The 17,024-nt window shown below is 42.3% G+C and overlaps 1 protein-coding gene across 6 annotated transcripts; it reads left to right on the forward strand.

The window, feature by feature from the left end:
- The first annotated feature begins 1,252 nt into the window (after positions 1-1,252).
- pias4b (protein inhibitor of activated STAT, 4b) lies at positions 1,253-16,613 on the forward strand. 6 transcript variants are annotated; one of them, XR_004829363.2, is made up of 14 exons: positions 1,410-1,841; positions 2,903-3,103; positions 3,268-3,460; positions 3,748-3,832; positions 4,437-4,478; positions 4,652-4,742; positions 4,831-4,932; positions 5,059-5,164; positions 5,297-5,370; positions 8,423-8,583; positions 12,124-12,260; positions 12,350-12,537; positions 14,548-14,649; positions 14,802-15,213. XR_004829363.2 is itself a non-coding variant. In XM_035799423.2 (13 exons), exons 1-13 carry the CDS (start codon positions 1,815-1,817, stop codon positions 16,201-16,203), a joined length of 1,434 nt encoding a protein of 477 aa, XP_035655316.1. In that variant the 5' UTR covers positions 1,409-1,814; the 3' UTR covers positions 16,204-16,613. The 6 variants fall into 6 exon arrangements, 4 of the variants coding, with proteins under 4 accessions (XP_035655318.1, XP_035655316.1, XP_035655315.1 ...); XR_004829364.2 differs by having other exon boundaries at positions 1,411-1,841; positions 12,350-12,462; positions 14,802-15,209; XM_035799423.2 differs by lacking the exons at positions 14,548-14,649; positions 14,802-15,213 and adding an exon at positions 16,102-16,613 and having other exon boundaries at positions 1,409-1,841; positions 12,350-12,462.
- Positions 16,614-17,024: the final 411 nt, after the last annotated feature.

Consider the following 17,024-nt stretch of genomic DNA (forward strand, 5'->3'; position numbering starts at 1 on the left):
GTTAAACTGTTTTTTCAAACAATATTTTTTGTACCCTTCCCAAGAACTGTGCCTCGACACAATCCTGTCTTGGAACTCAATGGACGATACCTTCGACCTCATAGCTTGGTTTTTGCTCTGACATGCACTGTCAACTGTGGGACCTTATATAGCCAGGTGTAGCCTTTCCAAATGTGTGTAGATTGCTGATGTTTTGTATTTATTTAATCCACTTTATTAAGGCTGTAACTTAACAAAATGTTGAAAAAGTCAAGGGGTCTGAATACTTTCCAAAGGCACTGATATATATAAAAATTATAAAAATATTTTTCAATGTGATGTCTTCTGTAGTCTACTGAGGGTAGTGGACAAAAATATAGGTTAATGAAATGGTTTATAGAGATTGTGTGTGATGGAAATCGTTACGGCGCAATAAGCCACTTCGTTTATAATGACCTGGCGCCATCTAGTGGTTTCTAACGACCCGCTGCTGAAAGGAGCAAAGCTTTTCATTTTTAACATGAATATGTTATTCTGAACATTCATTAATATAATCACAGAGTGTACATTGACATGTACATTGACATTTCCAACATTGAAATGACATGAGATTACAGATCCAATCAACCATGTAATTTAAATTTTGCAAGCACCAATGGCTTGATGATTAAATAAAAATATGCTTATTTTGATTACGTAAGCTTAACTATTTTAATAGGGCTTAACAGAAAATCTAACGTGTATGCAGAACATTTATATTAGCCTATATATAATATGTATATTCCAAATTTTCTGACCAGTCTAACATTACATTTTTTAAACGTAACCTTTAATTGACTAGGCGAGTCAGTTAAAGAACAAATTCTTATTTACAATGACGGCCTACCGGGGAACAGCAGGTTAACTGCCTTGACGGCAAACGGTCATTGTAAATAAGAATTAGTTCTTAACTGACTTGCCTAGGTAAAGTATAGATTACATTTAAAAACGACAAATGTTTACCTTGTCAGCTCGGGGATTCGATGCAGCAACCTTTGGGTTGGCAATACATAGTGAAGTAGATTAGTCATGCCTATAATTATTTCAAAATATAAACAATATATTTATATTCACAACTCGGAACGAGTGGTGCTTTCAAGACAACTGGGAACTCGGACAAATACGAGGTCAAATCGTGACGTCAGTGATCGTTAGATCGGACTGTCGGACCACTAGAAAGAGGCCTAAATTCCCGAGCTGGAATTCCGAGTTGGATGACCGTTCAAAACGATTTCTCAGTCGCAACTCGTTTTTTTCCGGACTTCTCAGTTGTCGTGAACGCTCTGGTGTCGGAAGTCGGAGAACGCGGTATTGGACATCTCCGACCCCGAATTCAGTGCGTTCAACACAACTGTGAACTAGGTGAAAAAACGAGCTCCACTTGAAAAATCGTTTTTAACGGTCATCCAACTCGGAAACTCGTGCTTCATCCATTGTATGCCAGCAGGTCAAACGAACGACTAAAATAAACGAGTCACTCTGAAAAACGAATCATGGCTCTCAAGTGAACTGCACATCATTGTTGATGCATGCAACTTCTGCAGCAGAATGCAGCCCACAACGCGATGACTCGGGCACGTTGTTCTGCCCAGGCGTTGCTGCCAATATCTTCTGCCAGATCTTACAACACCTGGATGGTTGATGCAAGCAACTTCTGAGCAGGGGAACACAACCAACATCTCGACGGACCTTGACACACATGGCGAGCCAATCAATCAAATGCACCTGATGTGTTAATTTACCGTTAATTTTTCTGATATGTCGGTGTCACTCTTCTAATCTTAAAGTAATTTCAGATGGCTGGGGACATAGCAGAAGCAATTGTAAGTAACATTTGGCATTCGGTCAATAAATTCTCTAGATAAACAAGCAGCGCTCATGGTAGTCTGAGTAATCAGACTGTAATACACTTAATTGGTATATACAGCCTGAGACGTGTGCAAAATGGTGTAAATGTTCCTTACAAGCCAGAATGTTTAAATTAAATTTAAACTTACTATGCAGGTTGTCTGTGCGGTTTGTCCTCCTACTGATTAAAATTTGAGACAAAAATATCCACAGGAAAGTATTGTTGACCAGACTTTTTAGAGCGATGTAGGTATATGGTTAGGTAACAAGGTAAAATTAGTTTTATACTGGATATTTGGTTCTTTCGTCAATATCTATTGAACCAAGCATGCCTAGATAATGGACATAGTATATTCTGAATCAAGAGAGGATGGAGAACAATCCACACCTATGTTCTTTTAAATTGAAATCCGAATATCGAATGTAAAATGAGTTCTCAGCCGAACATAACCAAATGCCTACATAGTCTTAAATTTAGAGCAGCAGAAGGACAAACCCCACATACATGTAGAGTACATTTTTAAATGTAATTGTTTTCAACATTCTGACTTGTAAGAAACATTTACACGATTTTGGTATTTTCAGGCTGCATATATCAATGAATTGTGTATTACAGCCTGATTAATCAGACTACGGCTGTGGATTCATATGAAGCGGAGTTAGCAAGTCACATTTCAGAGTTTCCTCGTTCCGACTACCACGTGAATGTGGCCTGAGTTTCCCACTTGGAATTCCGAGTTTGATGACCGTTAAACGATTTTTTTTCCCCCAGTCGAAGCTCTTTATTTTTAATTTTTTTTTTGTGGGGGGTGAGTGTTCCCAAAGCTGTCTTGAACACTCAGAAGTTGGTGTTTCTGAGTTCTAAGTTATTTTGAACAAGGCATTTGGCTGCTTGATTGACAACAAGTCAACAAACACACCTTTCAGGGATACTGACATTAATAGAATGCAATGTGGTGCTCTGTTCTGCAGTGTTTAAGAGTCACCTTGTGATCAGTAGAATCAGTTTCATTTAGTGCCCGTGTCTCTCCTGTAGAGGTTGTTGGCGCATCTCCGTGTCACAGAATTACGTTCTCTAATGGCTGCCATGGGACAGACCAAGACTGGGCTGAAGTCCAATCTGCTGGTGAGGGCTGTGGGGGTTATACAGACCCAGTGCAATCCCCAACTGCTCACAGTCGTGCGCCAGCTCTACCAGGAACGCTACTCCGACCAGATAGTTCCTGGCAGCATCCAGGTGAGTCAGACATGGAATTTTCCCCCAATATAGATCAGGAAGTCCTGTTTTTCTCTCACCTTGGGAGAAACGGGAATACTGCTGTTTTATAGTCTGCCGGTCTCAAAATTGTGTTGCTGGCAGTGTATTGATTTGATATTTTCTGACAATCTCATGCCAACTAGACGACTCCAGGAAGCCACCAGGAGGAGCAGACTGTGGTGGAGACATCACACAACCCCACACAGCACATAAACAGTCTGACGCACGACCCTACACAGCACACAAACAGTCTGACACACAACCCTAGATTGTTCCAGATGGTACCCCTTCCCTTCTACCAAGCCCTGGGGACAGTCCTACCCCCCACACAACTGGGTAGGTTGACCTTATCGTGTCCTTAGTAAAACTTGAATATTTATAATATAATCTTGGGGCTGGATTGAGGTTTGTGATTGTTTGACATGACAGCTTCTCTTCTCCCACTGATGTTGTCTGTTGGAGAATCTAAATGGCATACTCCTCGCCTCATCTCTCCACGCCTTCGCCAATGGGTTTTGAGAAAGTCAGAGGGACGTCCCTACGTCTGACTTTTTCACATGCAATGGGTTTTGCGATGGAGGCGAGGAGTATGCAATTGAGATTCTCCCTGTGTGTCCATCCAGTGGGCTCTTTCTTTTCCGACATGCAAAACCAGGAGTTCAACCTCATGCTAACGCCAAAGCAAGTGGAGCAGAACAGAAACTGCAAGTCAGCACATTTTCTTACTACACAGGGTGCATTTGTAAATTCACTCTGGAGTGCCACTGTGAGCTCAGTGTGCTCTGGACATTTGTAAATTCAGAGCTTTGTCAGATTGTCTGTTCATAAATTCAGAGCGTTTTGCTTTCTGAGTGTTCAGAGAACACACTGGACACTCTGGCCGAGGAGCAGGGTTGATTCGAGCATTCTGACAACGGCACCTAAGCTACCTGATTAAAGTTGGCTTGCTTGCTTGCTTCTACCAGACACAAATGCGAAAACATCTGACTCTGACCATTTTTCTTGCCCCAGCAGAGCTGGTTAGGCTGTTTTCAGGTTATCCAGAGCGTTGGTGACTGTAATTGTGCTGCTGGCCACAATTTAATTACGCTTTTTTGCCAAAGTTTACTGACACGGCAATATTCAACGATCACGAGTATAGAGTGTTCGTAAATTAATCAGTTATCCTGTGCTCTGGCACACTCAGACGAGAGTACATAGACAGAGGGAATTTACAAATGCACCCACAGAATTCAAACTCACCATAATATTGTTTATGTTTACAAAACTACTACCAGCACACTCATTCTGAGATATGTGTATGTATCCACAGGGAGCTGCAACCAGGTGTGCAGAGTGTCCAGGTAGTTCTCAGGTGAGTAGGATGGAGCCTGTAGGAGCCTGCCGGTCATCACTAGAAAGAACTGGAGTACGACATTCTCTAACCACTAACCAAGAGCTTCTGTACCTGCTCATCAGTTCTGATGATGTCGCCACTTCTGTCCGTTATGCCAAAGGCTGGCATAACTGATCTCTGACCTCTTTCAGATTCTGCTTCACAGAGAGTCTTGGGTACGAGGAGGATCGATACCCACCATGCCTGTCCATCAAAGTTAATCAGAAACACATACCCTTACCGGTAAGCACCAAAAGCTGTTAAATGTTAAACTGAGAATGTTGTCTCTTCACCAATCATTCTTCACTGTCCTTCCGATGCGCTGGGACAGGAAATTCACAGACACTGTACACCCATCAACATAACCCCAACAGTTTCTCTCAGCCTCCTCCCCTCATTTCGTTTATGCATCTGGTGGAAGAGATGTAGCAAAGTAAGTAGTCTTCCTTCTTTACTTTTCATTATTTTAATGATTTTGTTTTCAATTCTGTATTCTATGCATAAGGAGTGTTGTCTTGAATTGCCCTAGGTAAGATCTAGCGTGTGTGTGTTTATGTAGAGGTATTCTGTGGCTGTGTACCTGGTGAAGGTGCTGTCTCCCTCAGACCTCCTCAGTCAACTGAAGAGCCAATCAGTGGAGAGTCTGACATTCTGCAGACAGCGCAGTGAGTATGGCAACACACACAGAAGCGCACACACTATTTTTGCCTTTATTGCACACACATACAGTGCAAAAAGACCACTGACATATTGTGTATTAGCACCCAGTTTGAGTTGATGCTCTCTGGTATTTGTAGTCCAAGAGAAGCTGCGTTTCGACCCAGAATGTGAGGTGACCACAACAGGACTACAGGTGTCCCTTATATGTCCGGTAAGAGTTTGCCACTTATCCCTCAGCTGCAAAGGGCAACAATTCCTTCAGCAGACTGAAACAGAAATTGAACTGACTGACAGGAAGTTGATTATGACTGTCCAATCCATTTAATGCATTAAATGTATCAATCTTTTTTGCCCTGATTCACTAATCAATTTATCATCAAGCCTTTGATTAGTGGAATCAGGTTTTTTTTTGCCCTAGCACTACACACATGTGCACCCATTTGGGTACCTAGGAACAGAATTACGAAACACTGCTCTAATGGTCACGGTTAGGCTTGGGGTTGGATAATCTGATCCTGCAGTAGATTGGTTTTGGGGTTGGATCAACTGATCCTGCAGTAGATTGGTTTTGGGGTTGGATCAACTGATCCTGCAGTAGATTGGTTTTGGGGTTGGGTAATCTGATCCTGCAGTAGATTGGTTTTGGGGTTGGATAATCTGATCCTGCAGTAGATTGGTTTTGGGGTTGGATAATCTGATCCTGCAGTAGATTGGTTTTGGGGTTGGATCAACTGATCCTGCAGTAGATTGGTTTTGGGGTTGGATCAACTGATCCTGCAGTAGATTGGTTTTGGGGTTGGATAATCTGATCCTGCAGTAGATTGGTTTTTGGGGATTGGTAGATTGGTTTTGGGGTTGGATCAACTGATCCTGCAGTAGATTGGTTTTGGGGTTGGATCCTGCAATCTGATCCTGCAGTAGATTGGTTTTGGGGTTGGATCAACTGATCCTGCAGTAGATTGGTTTTGGGGTTGATCATCTGATCCTGCAGTAGATTGGTTTTGGGGTTGGATCAACTGATCCTGCAGTAGATTGGTTTTGGGGTTGGATAATCTGATCCTGCAGTAGATTGGTTTTGGGGTTGGATCAACTGATCCTGCAGTAGATTGGTTTTGGGGTTGGATCAACTGATCCTGCAGTAGATTGGTTTTGGGGTTGGATCAACTGATCCTGATCCTGATCCTGCAGTAGGTTGGTTTTGGGGTTGGATCAACTGATCCTGCAGTAGGGTTTTGGGGTTGGATCAACTGATCCTGCAGTAATTGGTTTTGGGGTTGGATCAACTGATCCTGCAGTAGATTGGTTGGATTGATCCTGCAGTAGGTTGGGGTCAACTGATCCTGAGTTTTGGGGTTCCTGCAGTAGATAACTGATCCTGCAGTAGATTGGGGTTTTAGATTGGTTTTGGGGTTGGATCAACTGGGGGTTTTGGGGTTGGATCAACTGATCCTGTAGAGGTTGGTTTTCCTGGTAGATTGGTTTTGGGGTTGGATCAACTGATCCTGCAGTAGATTGGTTTTGGGGTTGGGTAATCCTGATCCTGCAGTAGATTGGTTTTGGGGTTGGATAATCTGATCCTGCAGTAGATTGGTTTTGGGGTTGGATCAACTGATCCTGCAGTAGATTGGTTTTGGGGTTGGATCAACTGATCCTGCAGTAGATTGGTTTTGGGGTTGGATCAACTGATCCTGCAGTAGATTGGTTTTGGGGTTGGATAATCAGATCCTGCAGTAGATTTGTTTTGGGGTTGGATCAAGTGATCCTGCAGTATATTGGTTTTGGGGTTGGATCAACTGATCCTGCAGTAGATTGGTGTTGGGGTTGGATAATCTGATCCTGCAGTAGGTTGGGGTTGGGTAATCTGATCCTGCAGTAGGTTGGGGTTGGGTAATCTGATCCTGCAGTAGGTTGGGGTTGGGTAATCTGATCCTGCAGTCCCTGCAGTAGGTTGGGGTTGGGATAATCTGATCCTGCAGTAGGTTGGGGTTGGGTAATCTGATCCTGCAGTAGGTTGGTAATCTGATCCTGCAGTAGGTTGGGGTTGGGTAATCTGATCCTGCAGTAGGTTGGGGTTGGGTAATCTGATCCTGCAGTAGGTTGGGGTTGGGTAATCTGATCCTGCAGTAGGTTGGGGTTGGGTAATCTGATCCTGCAGTAGGTTGGGGTAATCTGATCCTGCAGTAGGTTGGGGTTGGGTAATCTGATCCTGCAGTAGGTTGGGGTTGGGTAATCTGATCCTGCAGTAGGTTGGGGTTGGGTAATCTGATCCTGCAGTAGGTTGGGGTTGGGTAATCTGATCCTGCAGTAGGTTGGGGTTGGGTAATCTGATCCTGCAGTAGGTTGGGGTTGGGTAATGTGATCCTGCAGTAGGTTGGGTAATGTGATCCTGCAGTAGGTTGGGGTTGGGGTAATCTGATCCTGCAGTAGGTTGGGTAATGTGATCCTGGTAGGTTGGGTAATCCTGCAGTAGGTTGGGTAATGTGATCCTGCAGTAGGTTGGGGTTGGGTAATGTGATCCTGCAGTAGGTTGGGGTGATCCTGCAGGGTTGGGTAATGTGATCCTGATCCTGCAGTAGGTTGGGTAATGTGATCCTGGTAGGTTGGGTAATGTGATCCTGCAGTAGGTTGGGTAATGTGATCCTGCAGTAGGTTGGGGTTGGGTAATCTGATTCTGCAGTAGGTTCGGGTTGGGTAATGTGATCCTGCAGTAGGTTGGGTAATGTGATCCTGCAGTAGGTTGGGGTTGGGTAATCCTGCAGTAGGTTGGGTAATGTGATCCTGCAGTAGGTTGGGGTTGGGTAATCCTGCAGTAGGTTGGGTAATGTGATCCTGCAGTAGGTTGGGGTTGGGTAATCCTGCAGTAGGTTGGGGTTGAGTAATCCTGCAGTAGGTTGGGGTTGGGTAATCCTGCAGTAGGTTGGGTAATCTGATCCTGCAGTACATTGGTGTTCAGGGTCATCTTCAACCATGAGCCACGTTCTATAGGCAAAAGTTGTGGAACACTGCAGATAGAAGTGTCATGAATAGAGCTGACATGGTTGCTTCTTGTACTGTCAGAGGTGTGTGTTCTACACACCATATTTCTATCTGAACGTTCCACAAAGTTCTGCCCAGGGGTGTATTCATTCCGTCGATTCTGTTGCAAAATGTTTCTTAAACAGAAGCAAACGTAACCTACCTACATTTGTCCACTATAAACTTACATTTTAGTTTTGCAACTGTTTGGTAGAATTAATACACCTCTGTTCTCCTCTGTTTCCAAGCTGGGGAAGATGCGTCTGTCAGTGCCCTGCAGGGGGCGTAAGTGCGGCCACCTCCAATGCTTCGACGGGACGCTCTACCTGCAGATGAATGAGAAGAGGCCCACCTGGACCTGCCCAGTGTGTCACGAGCTAGTTCCGTACAGCCAGCTAACTATCGATGGGTAATGGTGTATCATATATTTAAATACCGGCACCATGCCCTTTGGCATCTCTGTATGACTATCTGGTCTCTATGGTGATTGATGTAATCTGTGGTTTCATTATCATAGCATTATTATTGTATTGACAGAACAAAGTAAACTGTATGTGCCTCTCTCTAGCTGTACCCACGGACAGTCAATTATTGAATATGATTAACTAAACTCAATGCAATGCCAATTTTCCATGGGTCCATGGTACTTGTTGGTTTCCATGTTAAATTAAATTATTTGATGGGCCTACCATGAACCAATGTTACCCACAATTTTTAAGGATGCACATAGCGGTATACACCACTCCAGTTTAAGTACAAATCCCAGCCCCACCTCTATTCTGCATCTCCCTCCCTTTCATACAAAAAAGTCAAATCTATAGTTGTCTATCCCACGGTCACGGAAAAAATGCTTCTTTTGAGCCTAAATTGTAGAAATCTGTCAAATTGTAGGATGTAAATCCGCCACCAGTTGTGGTACACTGTATTATAATGGCCTGTAGATACTCGTATGAACGGAGACTTGGCCAAAAGTCTGCATCACCTACATTTATGATAATGAAGTGTGGTGTGATGCTACAGTTGAAGTCGGAAGTTTACATGCACCAATGCATTTAAACTCAGTTTTTAAAAATTCCTGACAAAAATCCCTGTCTTAGGTCAGTCAGGATCACCACTTTATTTTAACAATGAGAAATGTCCGAATAATAGTAGTGATTTATTTCAGCTTTTATTTCTTTCATCACATTCCCAAGTAGGTCACACATACATACACAATTAGTATTTGGTAGAATTGCATTTAAATTGTTTAACTTGGGTCAAATGTTTATGGTAGCCTTCCAAAAGCTTCCCACAATAAGTTGTGAATTTTGGCCCATTCCTCCTGACAGAGCTGGTGAAACTGAGTCAGGTTTGTAGGCCTCCTTGCTCACGCATGCTTTTTCAGTTCTGGCCACACAGTTTCTGTAGGATTGAGGTCAGGGCTTTGTGATGGCCACTCCAATACCTTGACTTTGTTGTCCTTAAACCATTTTGCCACAATTTTGCTTGGTCATTGTCCATTTGGAAGACCCATTTGCGACCAAGCTTTATCTTCCTGACTGATGTCTTAAGATGTTGCTTCAATTTATCCACATAATTTCCCTTCTTTCCTCATAATGTCATCTATTTTGTGAAGTGCACCAGACCCTCCTGCAACAAAGCACCCCTACAACATAATGTTGCCACCCCCGTGCTTCACCGTTGGGATGGTATTCTTTGGATTGCAAGCCTCCCCCTTTTTCCTCCAGACCTTATGATGGTCATTTTGGCCAAACAGTTCTATTTTTGTTTCATAAGACGAGAGGACATTTCTCCAAAAATTACGATCTTTGTCCCCGTTGATTTGCACTTTTCTCACCAAAGTACGTTTATTTATAGGAGAAGGAACGCGTCTCCTTCCTGAGCGGTATGGCGGCTGCGTGGTCCCATGTTGTTTATACTTGCATACTATTGTTTGTACTGATGAACGTGGTACCGTCAGGTTTTTGGAATTGTATCCCAAGGATGAACCAGACTTGTGGAGGTCTACAATTTTATTTGAGGTCTTGGCAGATGTTCTTTAGATTAACCATGATGTCAAGCAAAGAGGCAGTGAGTTTGAAGGTAGGCCTTGAAATACATCTACAGGTGCACCTCCAATTTACTGAAATTATGTCAATGAGCCTATCAGAGGCTTCTAAAGTCATTTTTTTTTTAGTTTTCCAAGCTGTTTAAAGGCACTATCAACTTAGTGTACAGTCATGGCCAAATGTTTTGAGAATGACACAAATATTAATTTTCACAAGTCTGCTGCCTCAGTTTGCATGATGGCAATTTGCATATACTCTAGAATGTTATGAAGAATGATCAGATGAATTGCAATTCATTGCAAAGTCACTCTTTACCATGCAAATTAACTGAATCTCCAAAAAACATTTCCACTGCATTTCAGCCCTGCCACAAAAGGACCAGCTGATATCATGTCAGTGATTCTTTCATTAACACAGGTGTTGACAAGGCTGGAGATCACTCTGTCATGCTGATTGAGTTCAAATAAGACTGGAAGCTTCAAAAGGAGGGTGGTGCTTGGAATCATTTTTCTTCCTATCATCCATGGTTACCTTGCAAGGTAACGCGTGCCGTCATAATTGCTTTGCACAAAAAGGGCTTCACATGCAAGGATATTGCTGCCAGTAAGATTGCACCTAAATCCACCATTTATCGGATCATCAAGACCTTCAAGGAGAGCGGTTCAATTGTTGTGAAGAAGGCTTCAGGGCGGCCAAGAAAGTCCAGCAAGCGCCAGGACCGTCTCCTGAAGTTGATTCAGCTGCGGGATCGGGGCACCACCAGTACAGAGCTTGCTCAGGAATGGCAGCAGGCAGGTGTGAGTGCATCTGCACGCACAGTGAGGCGAAGACTTTTGGAGGATGGCCTGGTGTCAAGAAGGGCAGCGAAGAAGCCACGTCTCTCCAGGAAAAACATCGGGGACAGACTGATATTCTACAAAAGGTACAGGGATTGGACTGCTGAGGACTGGGGTAAAGTCATTTTCTCTGATAAATCCCCTTTTAGATTGTTTGGGGCATCCGGAAAAAAGCTTGTCCGGAGAAGACGAGGTGAGCGCTACCATCAGTCCTGTGTCATGCCAACAGTAAAGCATCCTGAGACCATTCATGTGTGGGGTTGCTTCTCAGCCAAGGGAGTGGGCTCACTCACAATTTTGCCTAAGAACACAGCCATGAATAAAGAATGGTACCAACACATCCTCCGAGAGCAACTTCTCCCAACCATCCAGGAACAGTTTTGTGACGAACAGTGCCTTTTCCAGTATGATGGAGCACCTTGCCATAAGGCAGAATGATAACTAAGTGGCTCGGGGAACAAAACATCGATTATTTGGGTCCATGGCCAGGAAAATCCCCAGACCTTAAACCCATTGAGAACTTGTGGTCAATCCTCAAGAGGCGGGTGGACACACAAAAACCCACAAATTCAGACAAACTACAAGCATCGATTATGCAAGAATGGGCTGCCATCAGTCAGGATGTGGCCCAGAAGTTAATTGACAGCATGCCAGGGCAGATTGCAAAGGTCTTGAAAAAGAAGGGTCAACACTGCAAATATTGACTCTTTGCATCAACTTCATGTAATTGTCAATAAAAGCCTTTGACACTTATGAAATGCTTGTAATTATACTTCGGTATTCCATAGTAACATCTGACAAAAATATCTAAAGACACTGAATTTGTGTCATTCTCAAAACCTTTGGCCACGACTGTAGGTAAACTTCTGACCCAATGTAATTGTGATAGTGACATCTGTGTAAACAATTGTTGGAAAAATTACTTGTCATTTACAAAGTAGATGTCCTAACTGACTTGCCAAAACTATAGTTTGTTAACAAGAAATGTGTGGAGTGGTTGAAACACTTACGTTGGAGTCATTAAAAAGAGTTTCTGTAAACTTCCGACTTCAACTGTATATGCAGGCTACTGACGGTGATCCTGGCGTTGGAGGGCTTTCAGGACAATACAGAGGTAGAATACCTGGCTGACGGCTCTTGGAGGTTTGTTATAGATGGCGTGAGCAGGACAACACAGCTATCGGCACCATTGGAGAAGATGGGTGAGACTATGAACAGAGATCATAGATTCAGAGTTGAGATAATAGCTGTCTCAACTCGGTTTTGCATCAACCTCATCTCTCTCCAACAGAGGCCTATAGTGCTAGTAGTGTGACTGCAACCACCAGAGCCGTGTCAAAGGAAGTAGTCACTGTGGACCTTACTCAGGAGTCATCCGAGGACGAGGCTGATGAGGTCACAAAGGTGCGCCATAACGATGACCTCTCCGACAGGAACGGGTTTCATGAAGTTGCTCAAGGTTCTGTATGGTCATCAATGGTAAATCCATCACAGAGATTAACAGTACAACACATGTCGGCGCAGAGGTAAAATGTGTGTTTGTTTACATTTAACCTGGACACAGACCTTTCAAAATAAATAGCCTAAGAGGCAATGGTTACTGAGCAGTTCCAAGAGTCTAGAAACGTAACTCACAATTATTGAGCACGGTTACATGCACCCAATACTACGATTATTGTGGATAGCTAGATTTAATATAATAGTTTGTTTTAAAACGTTTAGGCCTACATGCTTTGCAAGAACGATTTCCCTAATAATCCTGTGTAGATTGACACATCTGAAATCGGGTAACCACAGTAACCATGTTTTTTGTGAAGCCCGAGTTCGGACATACAGTATAAAGTGTGTATGTGAACTATTTTGAAGATTGAATATTTTCCGTTTTTCCGAACTCACTTCACTCGCGCATTATAGAGGAAGGGTTGCGCTGCTGGCACATGCACAAATCAGATGCTGGAATGTCAATGAAATTGTTTACAAGTCCTAATAATTCTGAAGATTGCTCTGAAAAGCAGGTGTTTTTATTGGTGTAATCTTTAATTTTGACCTAAAGCCATTTTTAAGATGAGAGAATCCCTTTAATATCTAATTATTGTGCATGTAAATTTACTCATGTTAATGTGTATTTAATGCTTTTTTTGTAATACCAATTTCTAATAAAATGATTTTCACCCTCCTAAAACATGTTTTGAGTCAAGTTCAAGATATTGTGGAGGAGTATAATAAGAATACAATTGGTAGATGGATAGGCCTAGATCAGGAGTTCTCAAACTTTAATGGAAAGGAGCCCCTGGGCAAGGACCCCTGGGCGAGCTGCCAATATGGGGTGGCAGGGTAGCCTAGTGGTTAGAGCATTGGACTAGTAACCGGAAGGTTGCAAGTTCAAATCCCGAGCTGACAAATCTGTCGTTCTGCCCCTGAACAGGCAGTTAACCCACTGTTCCTAGGCAGTCATTGAAAATAAGAATTTGTTCTTAACCGACTTAGATAAAGGTAAAAAGAGTTAAATAAAGGTTAAAAAAATACGCTAAAAAAATATATATATAAATAAAAAATATGCTAGGCAATGACTACCAGTGCTGTAGGCTTGTGAGACGGGCAACGGCTATATTTGCATATTGATGGAAAAATATGATTGTTACCGCGGGTGCATAGGAAAGACAGAAATAGTAATAAAAATGTTACCCCAACATGTGTAGGTATAATAAAATCAATATTTAATTTAGTGTAAAATGAATGGGTCTGTTGGCCTAGGTTGATAAATATTTCAGGATACATAATGGAATTCTGTTGCAATTTGGAGACTTTACCACGGTGGCTTTACACAGATATTTTTTTTTCTCCACTAACTTGATTTTGAGGTGGCAAAAAATAGAGATTCCTGCACATTTGCGAGATTTCTTTTTACGTAACTCGGTGCTCCGCAGACGCTTGAATCAGCACTGAATGACTGTCGGCAGCATTCCAAACAGAGACACCCTCAAATTAAGTAGACAACGGGGTTATGACCTATGATGAGCTGACACTTACAGGGCAAAGGAAGAAATAATTCATTTTAAATGGACCGCCCTTGCCCAGAAATGTCACTCGTTCGTCCCATGGTTGTTTTCAGTCATCATGGAACCACCGGTAGCTGTGTGCTTTATATGCGCTACAGTCAATTATGATTTAATATCTTGGCTAGAAGACAACTCATCCGCAGACATCGAATGCTATCCATCTGACGATATCAGTTACATCGAAAATTAGTGTGTAAGTGTGATGTTAGGGGAAGTTGTATGTGCTAGCTAACGTTTCCAGAAGCTAACCAAACAATTTTGTGATACGCGTTTGCCTTCGTGCATTAGTAGCACATTTTCTAACTTATTTACATCTGCTTTTATTTACACTTGTATGTTGACTTCTCCATATTGATGTTGATTTAAAGTTTTGGCTGACTTTTCATAGCAGCTGTACAATCATCACAAATTGAATTATGGGGCGTTTCAGGCCCCGGAGTGAACAGTTGTACACGCAAACTCAGCAGGAGGGCTGAGGGTCTTACGTTGCCGACTTCCCTTGCTTGGCTTCCCCCAAGGGCGTAAGGCGAGGGTAAGTGGAGGAGGGTGTGTCTTTGACCTGTTTGAAACGCAGCCCTGGTGCAGCCTACACACTTCATGTCGACCATGTCCTTCGTGTACAACATGTACTCAGTAGGCCATTAACCATAAGCGCGATTTCAAGTTATTTTGTATTTTTTTCAGGAGGGGATTCAAGCCACATTCAACCATTTAAGCTACTGGTTGTACCCAAAATACATGGAGAAAAAAATCTGACAAATGGGAAACGGATCAATCCACTCCACCCGGAACCATCAAGCGTAGAGGTCCTTGTACATTTTGGCCAATTGTTTTCTGAATAAAATTTGAAATTGCTTATTTTTTTCCTCCTTTTTTGTTGTTTGCAAATAAACCAAAAAACAACTTGATATTTAGATTTTCACAAGTGGGTGGGTTAAATGTGGAAAACTTGTCATTGGCCAAATGCACATCCAAAACTTCCTATCCCTTTAAAATAGGAGTTAAACCTTAACTATATTGTGTTAATATACTAAGAAATGTATAAATACCACTTTATATTTTAGATGTAAAGGGGCAACCTGCAGTAGAAGCGCCCACATTGCAACAAAGCTGTTTTGGTAAACAGCTGAAGGATGGGGCTGTAGAAATGTACCCACTCTCAAATTCCTAGACAAAGCTATAGATGCCATAACTATAATTTTGTTGAGTCTTCACCATGTTTTGAGGCTATACACTGTTTACAATTACATTGTTTACAAACCAAGGAGTAAAACAAGCTTATATTTTGGGCTCTGATGAGACTGTTCAACTAAGCTCATGAGGCATTTCTAAGTTATAGGAGCCATACTGGTGAACATAAGCAACTAAAAGCAGTTAAATGGGTTCTCCAGCTCAAAATGCATTTCAAACCATTTAACATCTTTCATTTACTTGCATGTGACAGAACGCTAAATTGTAGCTTGTCCCATCAGATAGCATGGGGCTAAAGCGTACCATTTTTTATTTATCCAAATTGTCCCTTCACCACAGTGGGTGTGTGATAATGCATGAAAGGTCCCGTTTTCCACCTTGATCTTCTAGGAGTTCTGGTTGGATCGTTCATTAGTAGCCAGCTCTCTGACAGGTAAATCCATTCACGTTTGGATCAGATTATGCCTTCTCTTAACTCTGTGTGGATAGTCTCTCTGCAAAGACTGGTTGCTGTGAGGTCTGTGAGAGGTTTATTGCAAGCAGGAACAGTCTAGGCTTTTTTATGTGTAGGTTAATAGGAAGGATAATCTGATATCACGATATGCCCTGCTCCTATCGATATCAAATTATCAATATTGATGCCCACCACTAAAAGTTAGAGTAGATTCCCAAAGCCTAAACACAGAAATGTTGTTTTGTTCAGAAATATTCACTAGAATGGGAATCCCTATTCAAGTCGATGAACATCTTCTGATTCTATTTCTATGCTTGTGTTTATCTGTGTGTCCTGCAGGTTTGGGAGGAAGCCAGTGTTTTTCAGTACAATGGCTGTTCAGACAATCGTTGCACTAATCCAGTCTACCTCAGTCAGCAGGCCCACGTACTGTGTGCTTAACTGTCTGAGGGGCTTGAGCCTGACATCCAATTACATTTCATCACTAGTATTGGGTGAGAGAAATGTTGTATGTGGCACAAGGCCAGGGTACTGGCATACATCCCATTTACATTCATCATATTCCTACCCAACCTCTTTGAATGTTCCACTTAAACTATGGGCTACATAAGAGTACATTGTCTGCCAATAAATGTTGTGTGAATAGTATTTGTGCCAACAATTATTGTGTTCTTAAATAGGCTACACAGGAGAGGGGTAAAGAAGTCTGAGTATCAAACACAGGAAGTTAATATACCCCAAACAGTCTTCTCTGATCCTGAAAGCTGGTGGTGAATCTTGTGGCAAGAAGTCATATAATAATAATAATAGCTAAAGGCTATAAGGTCACAAACTTTTTTCCTGGTCAGGGGAAACTAACTTCAGGTTCCCCTAACATATGGTGTTGCACAATATTTGCAGCCTGTAAACTGCATCTATTTAGTTATTTGTTATTTTACGTATTCTTCACAAAATACACAAATTCCTGCTATGTAAATGGATGTATTAAGGACACTTCCTGTCCCCAGCTGAATGTGGAGGCCAGTGACTTCCTGAAGGACCTGCAATTAAAGCTAAAAAATGTAATGGATGACCTTTGTGTGTGTGTGTGTGGAATCATTTAATTTAAATACAGTGCTTTCAGTGTCGTATTCATTAGAACAACCAACGGAAAATGTTTTGGAACTCCCTCTTTCAATCAGTTTTCTTCTGCTTGGTGCCTAATGAATACAACCCAGAGTTGTGGGTTTTGATGATTGTCTGTGTGTCTGTCTGTATACAGT

This window comes from Oncorhynchus keta, chromosome 23, assembly GCF_023373465.1.
Source record: "Oncorhynchus keta strain PuntledgeMale-10-30-2019 chromosome 23, Oket_V2, whole genome shotgun sequence".
Lineage (NCBI taxonomy): Eukaryota > Metazoa > Chordata > Actinopteri > Salmoniformes > Salmonidae > Oncorhynchus > Oncorhynchus keta.